The following is a 19,383-nucleotide window of genomic DNA, read 5'->3' on the forward strand; positions in this document are numbered from 1 at the left end:
GAAGCAACGAAGATAGAGTTGACAACACTCGACGTTCTAACTATCGGTGTCGGAGCCGGATTCGCCGGTGTGGGGGTAGTGCACACGGCAGGCGGTGTCGTCGAACACCTTGACGATCATCTCGCCGTCCCCCTCGTACGGGAAGGTGAGCTGGCACCCGGGCTCGAGGTGGAGGTCACGGGCGAACTTGTCCCACCCCGTGTGCGGTACATCTTGCCCTGCCCGTCGAACAGGACCTCCACGGGCCAGCGGCGGAAGTTGCGGCTAGCCTCCCGTAGCCGCAAGTGCGCCGGCTCGACGCCGTCGACGAACTCGGCGAACTTGTCCGGTAGCCGCTTGATGCCGAGTGGGTCGTCGTCGATGCGGAGGAGGAACTCGAGCGGCGTTCGTCATGCGAAGACGAGGAGGATGCGGGTGACGGTGATCGTGGGGCCCTTGCTGCTCCACCGCGGCGGCCCCTTCCCGGCCCGGGGCGCCCAGGACCGCGGCGGCCGCCCCTTCCCCGTCCACCGGCACCGGCCATCCTACATGTTTACGTTTTTGAACCATATTACGATCCATTCAACTAACAAATATGAGTAACTCCATCACAAATACTAGGCATACATGTGGGTTCATACACATACATACACATACATACATAGAGTTCATACACATACATGTGAAATTTCATATGTAGATTTCTACACATCTATGGTTCAAACACATGCATACATGAGGCTACCATCTCCAACACAAACAATACAATATAGAGTGCACAAAAGAAAAAAAAACATGTCTAGGGTTCATGTCCAAATCTAGCCCGATCTATGAAATTAGTGGATGAATGGAGAAGATTTGAAGGATATTACCTTGACAAATGGATGGGGAACGATCTCCACGGACAGATCTGACGATTTGGTGGTGGATTTGGTGGGGGAGAGGGAGGAGAGAGAGAACCGGGTTGGGGAGGAGGAAGAGAAGAAGAGAAAGAAAGAAGAAGGGTCGGGCTGGGCGCGCGCGGCGCCCAAACTTAAGTCAATGTGTGGCGCCCTTCCCGGGGCGCCACACTTTCAAAGTGTGGCGCCGGCCGGAGCGGCGCCACTCGTGCTGCCACGTCGGATCGGGGTCACCGGCTCAGCGTCGACGGGCCACGTAGGATGGGTGTGTGGCGCCAGCGCCAGGGGCGCCACATGGGCATGTGTGGCGCCCTTGAGAGGGGCGCCACACAAAAGGGTTAGATTGGTGAAATAGTTTCGCCGGAGGGTCAGTCTGTGCTTTTCTTCCACTTTTGGGTTATTTTTGTGTAAATCGCCAGGCGTGGCCGCGTGGTCGTAATTTTGATTTCTTTTCCATGGCATGGATGTAGCGGCGTCTCCGTGGTCATCTTTTGCCACACAACAAGAGCAACCCCTAACAGATCCTCTAAATATGTTTAAAGCGTAAAATTTTAGTGGGTTTATAATTTCTAGCGGTTTTCGTAGGCGTAACAAATCACATAATTTCAATCCGAGCCGTGGACATTTCTCAATGGCCCGTAAACACGCACCTGCACCCGCTATATTTAGCGGTCGGTGAGGCGGTTCAAGGCTAATGCCCTACTTCCCCACCGTTTCCTCTACAACTCCTTCGCCGCCCTATATCCCGCTTCGGCGAGCAATTTCTCGACCAATTCTAGTAGATCCGCCAGCCCCTTCTCATGATGTGGTTGAGGCGTGGCCCATTCAGCCTAGGGGCGATCAAAGCGCAGGCGGTAGCTCCTCCTACGCAGTGGGACCTCCGTGACGGAGGAAGCATCCCCGCCAAGGAGCACCAGCGCATTGTGCGCTCCAAGGACGCGAAAACGTGTGCGTCCAAGCGGTGAACCAACTGCGGGCCAACCCCAATGTCGTCCATCCGCTCCTACGTTCACTATGCAGAGGCCGAGTCCTGCTCCTCGTGTGGCCGTCATCGTCCTCACTCTCCCACATACTCCGAGGGAGCATGAGCCCTCCACTGATGAGTCAGGTCGGGAAAAGTTGTCTCGCGCGACTAGTTCGACTGCGACGAAACCGAGTGCGAAGCACTGGAGATGCAATAGCGCCGCGGCGACGCCAAAGCGCGAGAAGGAGGATGCACGCCTTGCCCGTCATCCAGGTAGGGGCCTATGAAGCCAAGTAAGCGGAGCCCACCATCCGCCGCGTGTAGCAGCAGATCATCGACCCCGATGGCTCATAATGAAGCGGGGCTTGCCGTCCACCGTGCCCGCAGGACCCGGTGAGGTATCCCTGGGGCGAATTTCCGTAAATCTCGGGTCGCGGTAGGCATGAATTAGTGGTTTTAACAGTTTATTTTGCGTCTGTGATGATTTATCGATGAACTGGATAACACGATGTTGAATGATCTCTTCTCAATTCTCCCGCGAACAATGTATTTGCAATTTGTAACTTATGTAGTGCTATATTTTAAGATACATTCTCTTTAATGTATTTTTTAAAAAGTTGTATCTACATTTAATGATTTGTGGGACATATATGCATGTTATTAACCTTGTAATGTATTTATTTTTGTCTATGGCTCCGTATAAAAGTTGACGCCTTTCACAATACGAGTTTCTCCATGCAATACCACAGGTATGTTGCTTATGTGACAACTTATTAGTGATGAAAGAGAGTGGCCGGTGTTCTATCTCCGAACATGGTCATTAGCAAACTAAAGAACCTAATAGCCCAATTAGATACATGCATGAGTCTCCAGTCATCAAATTTGGACACATGGCTTAGAAGCAATGCATTGGGGGTACTTAGTATCTCTTAAGATGCATCTTGCGTGAAAATCCTAGTTATGCACCACAATCTTTTCTCATTTTGTAGCCATAATGTCACACAAGCATCTTGCGTGAAACCCACTCTTGATAAAAGGCCTAATGCAAAACGTGGCATGTCGATTTCATTTATCTTTTCGACAGAGTTGCGGCGTCGCCGTGGTAACCTTTAGCGAGACATCTGCCGAATAAAATCAACCACGTTATGCAGCGTGTCGCCTACCTAATAACAATAACCAAATTCTAGGAACAGTTGTGTTTGGCTAGAATCTCTCTCTCTCTCGTGCTTCCTTGCACCTACACGTAAGGTTTGTGCGCCCCTAACATTTGTCCTGGGAGCGGTCAAATCGCACGGCCCCCACCCACCTCCACGTAACCCCTCCGCATCCGGAGCTCCACGCCACGCGCCACCGACGAGTCGCCCGCCTCCACGTCCCGGTACGACGCCCCCACCGCTGTCGCCCATATGGCCGTCCGTTTAGGATCCAACGGCTCCCGTTCCGTCTCCCACCTTTTCCTCTCGCCGTATTAAACCCGCCCTCGCCACCCTCCGTGCCGTGGCCGGGCCCTTCTCCGTGCTTTCGTCTGATAATCTCCGGACGGAGACCCAGGGTGATGATATGAGGCAGGCGGCGGGCGACGGTGACCAGGGGCTCGTGCGGAGAGCCGTCGCGGCCGGGCACGACAGCGACGGCGTCAGGGCCGCGCGGCGTCGGCGCCGTCTCGAGCACCGGCGGCACGGCCGCAAAACGCCGCGGGAGGACGACGTCGTGGCGGCGAGTAAGGTCCGGCCAGGCACGGATGACGGGGCGTCCTCTGACTCGTCGTCGGCGGACGCGGGCCAAGGGATCCTCCTCCCGCCCTGCCTGTCGCACGGCGCCGTCTCCGTCATCGGCCGGCGTCGGGAGATGGAGGACGCCGTCGCCATCAAGCGGACCTTCCTCTCCTCTCCGCCGACTACAGAAGCCGTGGACGGGTGCGGCGGCGGCGACGAGGACTTCTTCGCGGTGTACGACGGCCACGGCGGCTCCCGGGTAGCGGAGGCGTGCAGGGACCGGATGCACGTCGTCCTCGCGGAGGAGCTCCGCCGCCGCCTTTCTCCCACCGCGGCGGGGGCTTGCGCCGACGCGCGGGGCATAAAGGAGGCCCTGGCGGCCAGCTTCGCGAGGGTGGACGGCGAGGTGGTCGGGGGCGCCGCGGCAGGCGCGGACGCCGACGTCGACGAGGCGCGCTCGCGGACCGTGGGCTCCACCGCCGTGGTGGCCGTTGTGGGGCGCCGCCGCATCGTCGTCGCCAACTGCGGCGACTCGCGGGCCGTGCTCTCACGCGGCGGCGTCGCCGTGCCGCTCTCCACTGACCACAAGGTATAAACTACACACACACACGTACGGAATCTTTACTCTACCTCGGACGCCAACTAGCGTAGCCGCCCAATGCTAAACAAGAACATCAATACCCACCCATGTGACTCGTGTCCTCCGGTGTGTCCAATGCTATGCTCCACGTGTTCTTTTTGTGTTAGATCTGGCAGTGAGTTCCCAGATCTGGTATCTTGTCTGGTTGCAATTACAAACATGCCAAATATTCCTATATGTTGGTTGGTTTCAGTGATTGAAATTGTTGCAATCAAGTACTAGCAAATGTGCGTTCAAGTGTTGGTGCTACAAGTCCAATCAAACTAACCAGCATTGGTCCATTGCTAACATCACATTTGTCTTCTCTCCAATCGACGTGCAATGTTCAGCCAAGGTTTCTCTTCTAAAAGTTTACTCTGACATGGCAGCCAGATCGGCCGGACGAGCTGCAAAGGGTGGAGGCCGCCGGCGGTCGGGTGATCAACTGGAACGGATCCCGTGTCCTAGGAGTTCTATCCACCTCTAGATCCATAGGTACTTCTTCCTTCTTCCAAATCCACTATATGTCTATATCCATCCATCTCTAGCACGGGCATCACTGTCTCTGTTATTTCAGTTAACTGTCAACTGTCCAGTTCATCTCCACCATACACACTGATAATATGCTCCGGATTCCTTGATTTCAGGGGACTACTACCTGAAGCCGTACGTGAGCGCGGAGCCGGAGGTGACGGCGGTGGAGCGCACGGAGAAGGACGAGTTCATAGTCCTCGCCAGCGACGGGCTGTGGGACGTGGTCTCCAACGAGATGGCCTGCCGGGTGGCCAGGAGCTGCCTCAACGGCCACCTCGCCGCCGCGTTCCCGGAGTCCGTGTCCGGGCGCTCCGCCACTGACGCCGCAGCGCTCCTCACCGAGCTCGCCATCTCCCGCGGCAGCAAGGATAACATCAGCGTCGTGGTCGTTGAGCTCAGGCGGCTCAGGAGCAGAGCAGGGAGCCGGCGTGCTTCTGCCGCCGGAAGCGAGATGAAGTTGTAGCTTTAGCTAATTTAGCTGTAGACGCGCGGTAGCTAGTATATGTACATTAACGGCGACATTGATTCGGGCCTGGTGAGTGGTGAGCAGCCGGGAAAAGATCTCCGGGCATCACCGTTACGGCTTCAACTCGGAGATGGATCGATCGATGATGACGACGATGAGTCGATGGGTGAGTGTAAACAAGGTTGTCCGATGTTCTTCTGACATTGGGCGAGCTAATATTTCTTCTTTTTCAGCTAAATAAGTTTATACAAGAATGTAGGAGGGGTGATTCAAGCTGCAGCAGAGGGTAACATGGACATTCAGAAAAGATGCAGAGACTTGCTAGCGTTGTTGCAGAGGAAATTACAGATGTCGCCACTGCACAAAACTCTTATTTTACCTTTTTTCACATACCACAAATAGTTGGTGTAATCCTGTCACTAGAACTTAGAATTTGGGATTACGCTGTTTAACTACAAATCCGACAACAAGGCCTCGCAATGTTTTGATAATCTCTATGTTCCATTATAGTTCAAACTTCTCAAAAATATCAAAAACAATCCAAAAATTCAACTAATATAAACTAACCAGTCTGGAATAGTTTGAAACAACTCGTTGACAAAATTTTCATCTTTCAAAATTTTCTACACAATATGAAAAAATTCGAGTAACTAAAATAATACGGAATGACAAATCCAGGAAGATAGTAAAGGAATTTACATGCCGTTTGAAATTTATCACTTTTTGTGAGATTTGGCCAAAGTTTGATGGAAATTTTAAAGTTTCAAATAAAATGGAAAATAGTAATTGAAACAATATAGCCTAAATAATAAAAAGGGAAGGATTGTTACACTTCAGTAGTTGGATAACATGTGGTGTTGCAGAAGGTGCATCCACAGCAAAAGGAAGTATCATGTATAGCACACCTGTAAGACTGTAAGAGCATCACTAACAGAGCCCGTAAATCTCGTCGGAACTAAATTTTTCCGGCAGATTTACGGGTTCAGGATGAAAGTGGCGCAGAATGGAGTCCGAATTGGTGGGCCGGCCCGTATAAGAAGTTCAGGGGGCCGAGAAACTGGACCGTCGATCCGTATATATACAGGCCGCAGAGGGGAGTAGGGTTCCAAAATCCTACTCCCTCCGCCGCGTCCGTCCCCTCCGCCACGCGCACGGTTGGACTTCCGGCGAGAAATTGCGGAGCCACCGCCGCTGCTTCTCCACTCTCTCTACCACCACCGTGACTGCATGGCTGGGGCGAAGAGCGGCGGCAGGGGAGGCGGGCGGATTGGCGGGAGCAACTCTCCGCCGCGCCCCCGTCTTCCAGTCCGAGGCCGAGCGGCGCAAATGGAACCGGCAAATTTTACCGTCAATTTTTGAATTCGGCGTTTTACGATTTCGAATACGGGTTCTGTTGTGCGTCACGCTTAAAACATCTCGCATTCTTTTTTTTTTCGGGAGACTGAACTAACTTTTTTCGGTTCCGAAGAATAAAGGCTATGCTAGAGATGCTCTAACTATGTTTAGAAGAAAGCTAGCAACATGTTCATTGTTAATCAACAACCAACATGATAATAGAGATGCCCACATTCGGAAGCGACTAAAGTGTTAGAAATATATCAAAAGAAAAGATGACTTCTCAAATCTGCTTCCGAACTTGTTGCAAAATTCAGAATTTATGTGCACATAAATTATACATGGCAGGTTGATCTGTTCATATCAAACTAGGCAGCTAGTCTCTCTTGCAGTGAGACATACAAATAGGAGCTATACAAATAGCTTGGATCATATTTATCAACAAGATTAAATAACCAATGGAGGATACAAATGGGAGCTAATATAAATAGCTTGGATCATATTTATCAACAAGACTAAATAACCAACGGAGGATAAACTAGCTAGTTGGTACTCCCTCCGATGCAAAATAATTTTACAAAAATAAATATATATACACACTACAACATATCTAGATACATCCTTTTTTAGACAATTATATGAAACAAGAGGAAATATTAAAATTGGGACGGGCTGCAGTGGGGGCTACAAGAAAACGGACTGGACCGTTGCAGGCTGACCAGCAGAGCGGACTGGATCGGTGCGGTTTGGACTCAAACCGCAGAATCTGAAACGGGCTGAAACCCACGAGCCATTCGGGGGCGACGAGAACCTGGCCTCCTTTCTCGAGTCTTTGCCATGGCCGATGCGACGCGGCTAGCCTTCCTCCACTGCCGCCGCCCTGAAACACTACCGGCCTACCGCCGCCGTTGCCTTGCAGCACCGGCCAGCGCCGCGCGCCCTCGGTCTCTCCATCCCCGACGCCCTTCACTGTACGGTTTCTTGCATCGCCGCCAGCCTGCACCACCTCCGTCGCCGCCACCCTCCCGCCCGCCCGACCTTCTGCAGCACGGAGGAAATCTCACAGCACCAAGGTGAGACGTGAGCAGCAACTCATCACCATACATCGCTTCTTCATTTTCCCGTTCATCTCATGGTACAACACCTGAGCTAGTGATTTTCCTAATCACAAAACTACGCCATTGGCATTCAGCAAAGCTACTCGATTACTCGGCTGAGTAATTCAGCAAAACTAGTTTATTAGTCTGGCTACATTGTATTTTACGAATGATTTACCTTGGTTGCTAACATGGTCGACCGAAGATAGGCATGGGAGTTGTCACCCTGTTGAAGCTTCCATTGTACCTTGACATTCAGTAAGAATAATGCCTGATAAATGATCAACGGGGCTACTGCTCCTAGCAGTAAGTTTTAAATTGGTTTTCTGCTAACCATGTTTAGGCTTGTCTCAAAAAGTCGTGTGGGTGCATTTCCAGTTCCGTGGCTTGCTTGCTTCTCAAAGTTTACATCTCAAACATATTGCTTGCTTCTAAATTTTTCCCATGGTGTATATATACATCTCAAACATATTGCTTGCTTCTAATTTTTTTCACATGGTGTATATATACATCTCAAACATATTGCTTGCTTCTAATTTTTTTCCCATGGTGTATATATACATCTCAAACATATTGCTTGCTTCTTCTGAAAGTTTACAGACAAAGGGTCTCACCTTTGTAAGCATATGCATTCCCTGTAAATTGAACAAGGTTTTGTTCTGAACATCTGCATTTAGGGCATATTAGTGGTTAGCTGCAGTTGTAGTGCTAAATTACTGATGTGTAATAAAAGGTTGAAAACTAATAAGTTGAGGTTGAAGAAAATAACCATGTAAAATGGAATCCTGACATACTTCGAATTAGTATTGCAAGAATGCTACTTTTATCATATAAAAAGATGTTGATTTTATACTATCACTATGAGTCTACTAGTTGAGGTCAATAAGAACAATAAGAAATTTGACCGATATAGGCAATGTTACTCTTAAGTGGTTTGGAGTGCAAACTGTATTGAACCAGAGATGACTATCACCCTGGAAAATTTGACTGATCTATACTGTATTTAAAAATTGTTAGGACTATAGCTAGCTAACGTAAGCTCTAAAAAATACAAGGTGTTTTAGGACTCCGCTACTTGTTGTTATGAGTGTGACTAACAAGTAGTATGCACTTTCAGAGTTTTAGGCTGTCTGAACTGAAGAAGCTGTCAGTTTTTATAAACTTGAGCGTAAGTGTGATATTTCACTGCATTCTTGAAGTTCCCGCAAGAAAAAATAGATCACCTTCTTCTGCTGCACATTTTTCCTAGTTTCGTAGTTCCCACTAGAGCACCAATTTCGACATTAAGCCTTTCAGGAACAAGTAATAACACTGTTTAGTGAATGATGTTTTTAGGAAGTCCACTGACCGCCACCTATGATAAACTAGTTGCTGGAGAAGTAACCATTGTAAACTGTCAAGTTTGAGAAGTAACACTAATTGTTTCAAATGGTGGGATGGCCAATTAGCCACTAATTGAGAGGTGACCTTATCCAGGAAATCCGAAAGGCATTATTAAACTGTCAAGTTTGAGAAGTAACCTGGGATGGATTCTATCCAGTTTTCAGATGACAAGTTGTAAGCAAAAAAGTCACTATTAAAATTTTCCTGAATATTTACCACATATCTTAATTCATCATCTAACAATGGGAATAACAGTACATTGACAAACTACATTACGTGCTCCTGTCTGAGGCACGTCTGAGCATATGTTGGTGCAACAGAGTGCACTGTCATCATACAAATCTCAACTTTCAGCTTTTTATTTGACCATCCATAGCTAACTTATCATATCTGCACTGATTTCTTTTCTGATTGCTGAATTTTCTAACCTGAATTTTCTGATTGCTGAATGTGCTTCTTCAGCGATGACCTGACGGAGTGATGGGAGTAATAGCAACTGGAACTGGTGCTGCTGCAGATGCCCCTGTTCCTGTTTGGCGACGCACTCCACGGCGGCGGGCTTCTTTGGTGCGGGTTTGCCCCATTCTCAGCCTGAGGTGGACCGGAGGAATTAGTTTGCGCTTTAAACCCTCCTTGGGCTCGGTCGGACGTGTCGTCTGTGTGTATTGCGACCGAGCATTTTGTTGCGGTCTAGACGTGTTTGCTCTTGGACAAGTGGTGACGGTCTGACTCCACCCGTTCACCAGTCGCAGCTCCCATCCCCTCTCCCAACTCCGGCCAGCGGGGTTCCAAGCTCTCCCAGCTCCGGCCTCTATCTCTGCTACCACCGCCTGGTTCACCGTGCGAGTTGTGCCGGACTCGACTGCTTGAGTACACCGTGCGCCTTACCACCCGCAGAACTCCCTGTCGCCATGCGGCCCTGCCATAGTCGCCGAGGCAACCCAGATCAGCGCCTTCACCACCGCGGCTGCCCACACGCTCTGCTTTGCGGGCCTTGCTGTCGCCCACTCCCTCGCTGGCCATGGCGCGCTCGTATCCGACCCCGCCCTTGCCATCCGCCTCCTAGTGGTAGGATTCGTTCCAGTCTTACATTACCACTGCTTCCCACGTATCTTCTGACCCAACCGGTGGATGCTTTTCTCTAGGTCTGTGAAGCGCCACTTGTCATCGTGGTGTTCAGCTTGCTCCGGCGAGATCCCAAACACTGTTCGGTGCGTGTGAATTGTTTCTCCCTAGTATTTTCATACCCAAGTTCACCATCTGTTCAGTGACAAGGAGATTTTGTTTCTTCAACTGCAGTTCCTAAAGGCGGCTGCACGTGGATTGCTTGGCTTGCCCGTAGGTTAGCTCTCCGTGCTGCAGTTTTACTTTGATCCATCGCATTTGCATGAGTCTTTTGTCTACTGTGAAAAAATGTGAGTACCTATAGTATAAGATGCCTCATTACTAGTACATGTTGAATGCCTTATACCAAACGAAAACCTCAATGCTGGATATCTGAGTAATTAGCCAATACTCACTACTACTTAGTAATATATGTGTTAATTTGCTCTTCGGAATAACAATAAGTCAAGCTGCGGTATTGAGGATCTTCCCATCTTTATGTGTTTCATGTATTTATTCTTATTTTACACACTTCTCTTTGCCAGGAGCATTCCTAAATGCATTTGGTGCGGTTGTTCTTGGCGCTCCTGTTGGAATCAAGTAAGTGTCGACTGACAAGGATGTTTCTGATTGTTGGTAGTCCCCATGGTACACGCTATTAGTAGCGATTACGAGTCACGACTAGAATAACTGTTTATGTTATGTATCTGATTTCATCGGTTTTCACAGGGATATTTTAATTCAAACGTAAACAACACATACCATTGCCTGATAATATTTCACATTTGCAGGCTCTGGACAGCAACGATATACTGGTCGCTTCTTATGTCGCTGTTCACAGTAAGTTGCTTTTGCTCTGGTATACTAATTCAATAGCTACCACTTGTTCACAACAAGATTACCAACTGCAAAACCGGCACATGTGCTGGTCCTGTACTGGTACTTCCAGATGATTCATGATTTACCATGTGATACCTGTACAACTGAGGCGTGAGTGCGTGACCGCGTGACTAAGTAAATGCATGACACTGTGACATTGCAGTTTGTTCCGGCAGCATGTGTCTTCGGAGCATCCAAAGTCGATTGGCAGAATGCGCTTTCTTATTCCATGTATATTCCTGACTACTAAATAAGTTTATGGTGTGAGGAGTTCATTTGTACTGTCCAAGCTTACCTGATACCATAGTTGATTTGTTTTTTCGCGTGCCAGTTATTTCACATCATCTGATGTTGTGGAGTACATGATCTCTATGCCATCTCATGGAGCCGTGATAGGAGCATGGCTTGGTGCTTGGCCTATGCCGCTTGACTGGGGGAGACCTTGGCAGGTAAGGATACTGATTGTGACTCTCAGGGACTATGTTGTGAACTACTACTTATGCAAACTTACAAGTATTGTGATATAACAGGGTCATATGGAATTTCTTTTTTAATGTTTAAAATATGGAATTTTTTTATGCATGTTCAGTAGATACCATACATTAGTACATTGCAACTTAAAGACTAGCTCGTGCACTAAATTTTCAGGTCTGTCACACAAAATGTTCTGTTGTTCTGTTCTGTGTGCGGCTGTTGGAACTTCTGAATTAGACCACATCCCAATGGCATCTGTTTGGACTAATTATTTTTTGTATCATGCATCTTTGTTTTTGATGAAGTATTCAGTAGCACATGGATAAAGCTTCCTTTTCTCAGTCTTGTAATTTACAGTCTGATCTTGTTGTTTTGACCTCACTTTTGCAACTCGTGATTTTTTTTTCTCTGGTCTTCCCTAGGAATGGCCAATATGTGTCACTTATGGTGCAATTGCTGGGCATTTGATTGGCATGGTAGTGTCGCTGATCCTGATAGTTGCTCAGAAGAGAAGAGTTCGTGCCAAAGCTGACTAGCCTATTTGGATGATGAATGGCCTTCTTTGTCCAGATTATACTGTACAGTCATCTTCTAAAAAAATTACCTACTTGGCTACTTGTTGATTAGCTTTCATGTTGATAGAAGTACTGATGCCTTCCAAGTTCTTTAGTCGTTGTAATTAGAACAGTTCCCCATTGGAAACCTGAACAGAATGCTACGGCTGACATGCGTTTGATTAGAGCAGAAATAACTCACTTTGAGACGGATGAGAGCTAGCCATGGTAACGACGCTGTAGAAGACATGCATGGAAGACCGCGAGGATGAAGATGAATATGTGCAGCTGGTGCGGGCTGCCCGCCGATATGCCCTGCGTAAGAGCATCTCCAGTCGCGTCCCCCAAACCGTCCCCCAAAGCGATTTGGGGCGCGCCGGACAAAAAAAGCGTTCCAGCCGCGTCCCCCAAAGCCCTTTTTGTCCGGCGTGGTCCGATACGGTGTCCGGCACCCAAGCATGTTCCCGTTACACATGGGACGCTCTGGGGACGTTGGACACAACGAAAAGCGAGGCGGGGAGTGGCGAGACCGACGCGTCAGCGGCACATTGAATTTAACCTAACCGTCGCCTACCTCGCGACGGAAGTTAGTCGCGCGCGAGTGACACACGGCGGCATCTTTGCCTTAATGGCGACGGAGGGGCAGGCGAGACGTCTCGTCGGTGCTGCGCGGCCTCCACGCGTCGCCGGCGTTCGCACGCCACCGCCCGTTCCCGCGCGATCTTCCCGCCTCTTCTCGTCCGTTCCCGCGCTTTCTTCCCGACGCCGGCGTCTATAAAAGGTCTCCCGGCTCATCAATGGTAGCCACCACACCCCGCCGGCAACAAACACAGCCCTCGTCGCTCCACGGCCGTCTCCTCCATCACCGATGGCAATGGCGAACCGCCCCGGCGATGGCCACTTCCCTCCACCGCCGTCTCCTCCATTGACGAGCCGGCTGCGGCGTGCGGCACTCGAGGAGGCACTCGAGGAGGAGGCCCGCCGGCGGCGTGAGGCGCAGCAGGCGGCGGATCTTGCGGCGTTCTCCGCCCCTGCCTCCGCCGCCGAGGAGGCCGCGGCGGCGCAGCGTGGCGGGAGCAGCGAGTGCGACACCGTTGCGGCGTTCGACGCCTCGACGGGACAAGAGGCGCGACGGCGCCGGTACCGGGAGGAGATGGAGCAGCGATGGGCTGACGAGCGCCGGCGCCGGCGCGATGAGCGGCGGTGCGCTGTTCCGTGAACGGCGTGACTCGATCGAGCGCCGGCGGCGTGAGTCGATCGAGCTCCAGCAGCGAGGCGACGGCGGAGGAGCGTCGACGGCGGGAGTCGGCGCTTACGGCGCTATGGGGGAGGCGGGCGGAGCAGTTGGCGGCGGCCGACGCGTATGCGGCGGCGATGATGGAGGCGCCAACGGATGTGGAGGAGGAGGCGCCAATGGAGGAGGAGGCCGAGGCGGAGGAGACCGAGGTGGAGGACGACGACGACGACGACGACGAGTTCGACTGGTCCGACGACGACGCCCCGCACCCGGACGAGACGGCCGATCAGCAACGCGCCCTCGTCGAGTCCTTCGAGTCGGAGAAGAAGCTCCGGGACGACGCCCGTGCCCGCGAAGAGGCGGAGATTCGTCGCGCCATCGAGCTCTCCCTCCCTGCCGGCCCGGCGGGGAGGGCGGAGGAGGACTATCGGCGGGAGCGGCACCGTCCGGCCACCGCCGAACGCAAGGAGAGGAGGCGCGCGCAGGAGGAGCTGCGGCGTAGGGGAGGCGACGACGGGCGGGGCCGTCGAACGCGCCGCCGGGCGGTCAGTAGCCTAGGTTTAGATGAAATCTAGCCGTTTTCATTCAAACTTTGTAATATATAATCAAAATTGAATGAAAACCTTTATTTTTCTGCACAAATATTCATTTAGGGGCGGCGTTTGGGGGACGCGGCTGGGGAGCGACGTCCCCCAAACGCGGCACGAGCAAAACACGTCCCCCAAACGCTCAATCCGGCGCGGTTTGGGGGACGGTTTGGGGGACGCGATTGGAGATGCTCTAAAACCATAAATTAGAGCAAAAAAGTTGCTACAGGTTCGTCCCCGCTCAAGTTGCAACTTGTCCGGGTCGGCCCGTTGGCCCTGCGTCCCGCATCTAAGTTTTGTTACCATTAGGTTATAGGTTTGGCCCATAAAAAATACTGTATTGAATAATAATTTGATGTTCTTAAATATTGGGTGACCCAATAATTCATGAAGTGCAGTTAGATATCTTGAAAATAATTTGATAATTCTATCATCCAAAAAAGACAAACTAACAAGTTGTCTGCTGAAAAGGCAGCTCATCCATTTTTTGTTGTTGTTGCAAAACACAGTACAGACGCAACCGCTCATATAAACGTACATATACTAACCCATATGGACGCACACGTACATTTTGACTCTACGAGCACCCTTGAGAGACTGAGTTCACGAAACTTTATCCGAAACCCCATATATTACAGCAACCTCGTCTGGTAATAAGTACTTCATGCTTGTGGTCGATGATCACAACCAATACATGGTACACATTGATTTGTTGAGGAGGGGGGGGGGTCACTTAGTAACCTCAGGCGGACGGACCTAGAACGGACGAGCAAGGGGTTAGACACCCTCCAATGGTTCGCCCTCGCTCAACGTTTTGTACTCTCTCCGTCCTTAAATAAGTGGATATTTAGCCTCAAATTTTGTCCACAAAAGAGTATATTTTTATATTTCTAATAAGCAAAAATTCCATTTCTCTCATTGCATGGAAATTAAATCAATAATATTTAGCATATGTTATATTTATTTTCTACACGCGCTTAGCTTGAAATAATTAAAGATGAGAGGGATATTGGTTTGCATCTTCCCAATGCAATTAATTATTTCTCTACTTGATATTTTCTCTTGAAAAAACCCACACCTCCACTTATTTGTGGATGGAGGGAGTAGCAGCTACCGGTAAAAGTATTAGCAGGTATATATGCGCCTATGGCCAATATAAATACATGATTAATTAGCCCACACAGAGTTACTAGACCAATATGCAGCAAACTAGAAGCCCAATAGACGGGAAACTCAAATCCGCAACTAGTTACGGGTGCAACCTATTATTTTTTTGATACTTCCAAGTTTCTAAAAAATACAAACTAAAATTATGAATCTACATTATGTTGTATCTTGTGTATCTGTGAAGTTTCATCCAAAAATATGACCATATGTGATCTATACAAAAAGAACAAATGATGTGTAAATAGTACATGACACTATTCACCTATGTCTTTTCCTTTCTGCACAGTTCACATATGATCATATTTTGAAACAAAATATAGCATAACTAACAATTATAACTTTAATTTACATTTTTCGGAAATTTGGAAGTGTCACAAGAAAAATAGGATGTACCCGCAACTAGTTGTGGAATATTGGCTTCCCCCAATAGACTTATCTCTCAAGGCCATGGTGGGATGGAGTTAAACGTTTCTCTTCCCTGTACCATATAGATGGCACATCCTTGCGGCGCCTCGCTACTTTGACCTAGGGCCGCAAGGATGTGCCACCGCTACAGCTGCCGCCGCTTGCCATCCAGTGCCGCTAGGAAATGAAACGGGGACAACTAAGTTTATACAAATTACTAGTTGGTACTATCAGATTAATTACAATTTATATATTTGAACATTTTCTATTAGATCAATAATAATATTAGTAGCTAGTTAGTAAATTTATTTTTATTTGAATTGCACAAGGGTAGCTGCTTCAACCTCAAACTCTACAAATGTAATGCGAATGTGAAATTACAACCGATGCGATGTAGCAACCTAATCGATGTAATAGCTTCCATCTCAGTTGAATAAAATCTGGAAGTTGTTGATCAAACTTATGGATGCAACTAGAAATTATAGTATAATAATAGATTAAAAACACCGCACCATTTTTCAACGTAGTACTCCCTCCAATTCATAAAAAAAAATTGTTGATGGAGTAAAACGTTTATGCCAAATCACCTACACTTCACAAAGATCGGAGAGAGCAGTGCTATTTTACATCTCCTCCCTGACGGAGTCGAGGTTTTTCACGGCCCCTATACTCAAGTATATCGCTCCGCCCCATGCGCGTGGCCTCAGCATTAACAAAGTCGCGTAGCCTCAACATCGATACGAAAGTCCTCTTCCGTATACCATAGTCCATAGGTAAACTGGATGTTCGACCCGATCGCTGACGGTGCTGGCACGGTGTTTGACTTGAGGTCAACCAACCCTTGAGTTCACTCACCGGGCAAAGCATCCTATGAAGGCGGGAACAACATGCATCCACGTAAAACTTATCTTTAGAAAATATATATGTCGCGAACGCTAGGCGTATGCTACTGCTATATATAGGCGCAGGAAGTGCGGCATTCCCTAACACAAGAGCTCTGGTTGCATGCCTAGATAAACACATGTACTTTGCACGCCTTGATAAAAACAGATACAGAAACAGATAATATTTGTGTCTCCTCCTCATTCTCTTCCCTCTCGCCACATCTGTCTCCGCGGCGCTGGTTTTGCGACCATTTCCCAACAGGCGGCCGAGTCCCACTCCCACCCACCCCATTCCTTCCCTTAATCCCCCTAATTACCATACCCCAACAGGACCATTTGTCCCCGGAATTCCCTATACACGTCCCAATCCTTCAATTCATCCGCCTAGATCCCAAATCCCCTCTCTTTTCCCGCCAGTTCACCATGCCCCGATGAATCATTATGCCTCGTCAACACCAAATACTGCTTCGAATCGCCCGAATTTCAACAAACCACCGAAAAGCACGGACCATGATGCCCGGTCTAGACCAAATGCCGCTCCGAATCACCCGAATTCCAACAAGCCTCCAAAAAGCACGAACCATGATGCCACGTCTAGACCAAATACCCCTCCGAATCGCCCGAATTCCAACAAGCCTCCGAAAAGTGGGGACCATGACATCCCATTGAGACCAAATACCCCTCCGAATCGTCCGAACTCCAACAAGCCTCCGAAAAGTGGGGACCATGACATCCCATCGAAACACGACGCCACACCTCCGACTCCGAGTCCCAATAACCCAGCTCCAAATTCTAACCCTGCTCCGAATCACAGCAACCCACCTCCAAATTCTAACCCCTCTGCGGGTATGCCTCCGAGTGGTGATAACCTAGCTCCACCAAATCGCTATGCCCCTCCGACTCCGAGTCCATACGTGTGCACAAATCCCATTGTCCAATCGGCCCATACAATCATCAGGAAGTCCGCCACCCATTACATGAAGGGCAGCCCACAGCAGGGCGCCCTCGTACTCCAAATCACCGTCGGGAGTGGGGGTGGGATTCTTCGGGGCCTCCTGGATATCACCAGCGAGCTGGTATGGGTGCAGTGTGGCCACTGCCGCACGTGCTTGAGGCTCACTCCTCGAGGGACACACACCTTCCTGCCCGATGTCTCCCCCTCCTTCGCGAGGGTTGGCTGCGGTAGTAAGCTCTGTGAGCGTCTGGTCAACGGCCACCAGCCCAATTGCGATGCCAGAGCCAAGTCCGCCTGCATGTATCAGGAGCTATTCTTCGGCGGCGACCAGTACACCTCTGGCTTCCTCGCCACGGAGAGCTTCACTTTCGGGGCCACGACCACCGCCGGTGTTGTGTTCGGCTGCAGCGCCAACATCACGGTGCTTGGCCTCGCCGCCGGAGCATCTGGTTTCCTCGGCTTCAACAGGGGCCCATTTTCCCTCACATCGCAGCTCAACATCTCCGGTTTTTCCTACTTCATTTCCCATAAGGACAGCAGCAAGAGCTTCTTCAGTTTTTGGGCCGATCCCGCCTGCGCCGTGTCCGTGCACCAGCAGCCGGGAAAGCACACCCGCTACACTCCACTGCTCCAGCCCACAGCCAACCAGAACCCTTACCTATACTACGTCAACCTCATCGGCGTGAAGGTAGATGGCCAGCTCCTGACGGCCATCCCAGCGGGAACCTTCGACGTCCGGGTGAAGGACGGCTCAGGCGGGGTGTACCTGAGCACCACTGTGCCAGTCACCTATCTAGAGGAGGCGGCGTACAACGTCCTGCGGCAGGAGCTCGTAACAAGGATACAGTCGCAGGGCGTGGCTCCGGTGAGCGTCGACGATGACCCCCTGTGCTACATGACGAGGTCCTACAAGAACATCAAGGTTCCAAGGCTCGCGCTTGTGTTCGACGGCGCGGACGCGACCATGAATCTCTACACCAACAACTACTTCCTCCCCGTCGATGGCCGGCAGACGTGCTTCACCATATTGCCCTCCAATGGCGGGTCCGTGCTAGGGAGCCTGCTGCAGGCGGGCAGGACGATCACCTACAACGACATCAATGGCGACGGCGGCTCGCTGTCATTCGACTAGGCGTAGACTTCTGCTCATCACAGTTTATAGTACTAGATACGCCACTCGTCTAGTGTGATGCATGTCTGCTCCAATTCTAGTCTAGTATACAAAAGGACTTCTTCTAGTATGTGGTTTCCCCTTATTTGCCTAAAATTAACCGTGTGTATTTTGGACTATTGAATGTGATCTGTTGCTCAGCTAAGGTTAATTATTTATGTCTACTATGCACACGTGTACTGTTGCTTAAGACAACGAATATCTAAATAATAGCAACCCAACAAACTGAATTCTCACATAAATCCTTTGGAAGCCAGACTTTCCTTTTATTTGTAGCATTTTGAAATAAATATATGTATTTATTTTATTTACATTGTAATTTCAGAAATGGACACTTGTTTGGCTGCCACAGGAATTACAAATGACAACAGAATTCAGTATTGAATTTGTAAATAGCTTTCATAGAGAAACACGAATGGCAAATCTCAGCTCGGAATTGTGTTTACCCATGGAGTCATTTTGCTGGATTTTCTAAATGAAATGACGGTCCAATTCTGTGGCATCAAACAACCCACCTATGAAATTCTAAAATAAATTTCAGGATTCCAGCCCCAAATAATGGATACCGAACGACTTCTCAGTATGCAAGCTATCTACGTCACGAAGCAACTTCAAGCAATCATAGTATGCCAGGTCATGCAAATCTCCCATGTTAGCATGCCAGCTCATTCCTGTAGTGTCACAACAAACAAGGAACTAACTATATTATATCCTAAACCCTAAACTCTAACCCTAATCTCCAAGTCAAGAATTCCAGACACGATCGCTGCATCCCACAGCGACGACACAACGACACGAACTAGCAGCAGAAGCAGAAATTGCTTCACTCGGTCGCGGGAAGAGGGAAGGACGTCCATTGCGATGCGTGGTCATGGTGCCACCCTCGTGTTCACAGTCGCCATTTGACTTCCATGTCGCTCCGCTGCCTCATCCGCCTCCTATCTCTGTCGTTCACTCGCGGATGTACATAGTTTC

At 49.6% G+C, this 19,383-nt stretch overlaps 3 protein-coding genes across 3 annotated transcripts; all 3 read left to right on the plus strand.

Moving 5' to 3' along the window:
• The first annotated feature begins 3,402 nt into the window (after nucleotides 1-3,402).
• Nucleotides 3,403-5,173, plus strand: LOC124648276 (protein phosphatase 2C 51-like). Its single transcript, XM_047188068.1, has 3 exons — nucleotides 3,403-4,146; nucleotides 4,566-4,671; nucleotides 4,824-5,173. The coding sequence occupies exons 1-3, from the start codon at nucleotides 3,403-3,405 to the stop codon at nucleotides 5,171-5,173; spliced, it is 1,200 nt and encodes a 399-aa protein (XP_047044024.1).
• A 4,298-nt stretch (nucleotides 5,174-9,471) lies between these two features.
• Nucleotides 9,472-12,139, plus strand: LOC124648278 (uncharacterized protein C1450.15-like). Its single transcript, XM_047188069.1, has 9 exons — nucleotides 9,472-9,522; nucleotides 9,889-10,059; nucleotides 10,137-10,202; nucleotides 10,291-10,333; nucleotides 10,641-10,695; nucleotides 10,887-10,935; nucleotides 11,138-11,205; nucleotides 11,306-11,423; nucleotides 11,871-12,139. Exons 1-9 carry the CDS (start codon nucleotides 9,472-9,474, stop codon nucleotides 11,982-11,984), a joined length of 735 nt encoding a protein of 244 aa, XP_047044025.1. The 3' UTR covers nucleotides 11,985-12,139.
• A 4,265-nt stretch (nucleotides 12,140-16,404) lies between these two features.
• On the plus strand, nucleotides 16,405-18,548 carry LOC124707070 (aspartic proteinase nepenthesin-1-like). The gene has a single exon (XM_047238725.1). It carries the CDS (start codon nucleotides 16,714-16,716, stop codon nucleotides 18,367-18,369), a length of 1,656 nt encoding a protein of 551 aa, XP_047094681.1. The 5' UTR covers nucleotides 16,405-16,713; the 3' UTR covers nucleotides 18,370-18,548.
• The last annotated feature ends 835 nt before the right edge of the window (nucleotides 18,549-19,383 follow it).

Source organism: Lolium rigidum, chromosome 4, assembly GCF_022539505.1.
Source record: "Lolium rigidum isolate FL_2022 chromosome 4, APGP_CSIRO_Lrig_0.1, whole genome shotgun sequence".
In the NCBI taxonomy this organism is placed as follows: Eukaryota; Viridiplantae; Streptophyta; class Magnoliopsida; order Poales; family Poaceae; genus Lolium; species Lolium rigidum.

Coding starts and splice junctions, on each gene's coding strand:
- LOC124648276 (XM_047188068.1), top strand. CDS start 3,403: ATGAGGCAGGCGGCGGGCGACGGTGACCAGGGGCTCGTGCGGAGAGCC. Junction 4,147..4,565: donor CGCTCTCCACTGACCACAAG/GTATAAACTACA, acceptor CTGACATGGCAG/CCAGATCGGCCGGACGAGCT. Junction 4,672..4,823: donor ATCCACCTCTAGATCCATAG/GTACTTCTTCCT, acceptor CCTTGATTTCAG/GGGACTACTACCTGAAGCCG.
- LOC124648278 (XM_047188069.1), top strand. CDS start 9,472: ATGGGAGTAATAGCAACTGGAACTGGTGCTGCTGCAGATGCCCCTGTT. Junction 10,060..10,136: donor TTGCCATCCGCCTCCTAGTG/GTAGGATTCGTT, acceptor GCTTTTCTCTAG/GTCTGTGAAGCGCCACTTGT. Junction 10,696..10,886: donor GGCGCTCCTGTTGGAATCAA/GTAAGTGTCGAC, acceptor TCACATTTGCAG/GCTCTGGACAGCAACGATAT.
- LOC124707070 (XM_047238725.1), top strand. CDS start 16,714: ATGAATCATTATGCCTCGTCAACACCAAATACTGCTTCGAATCGCCCG.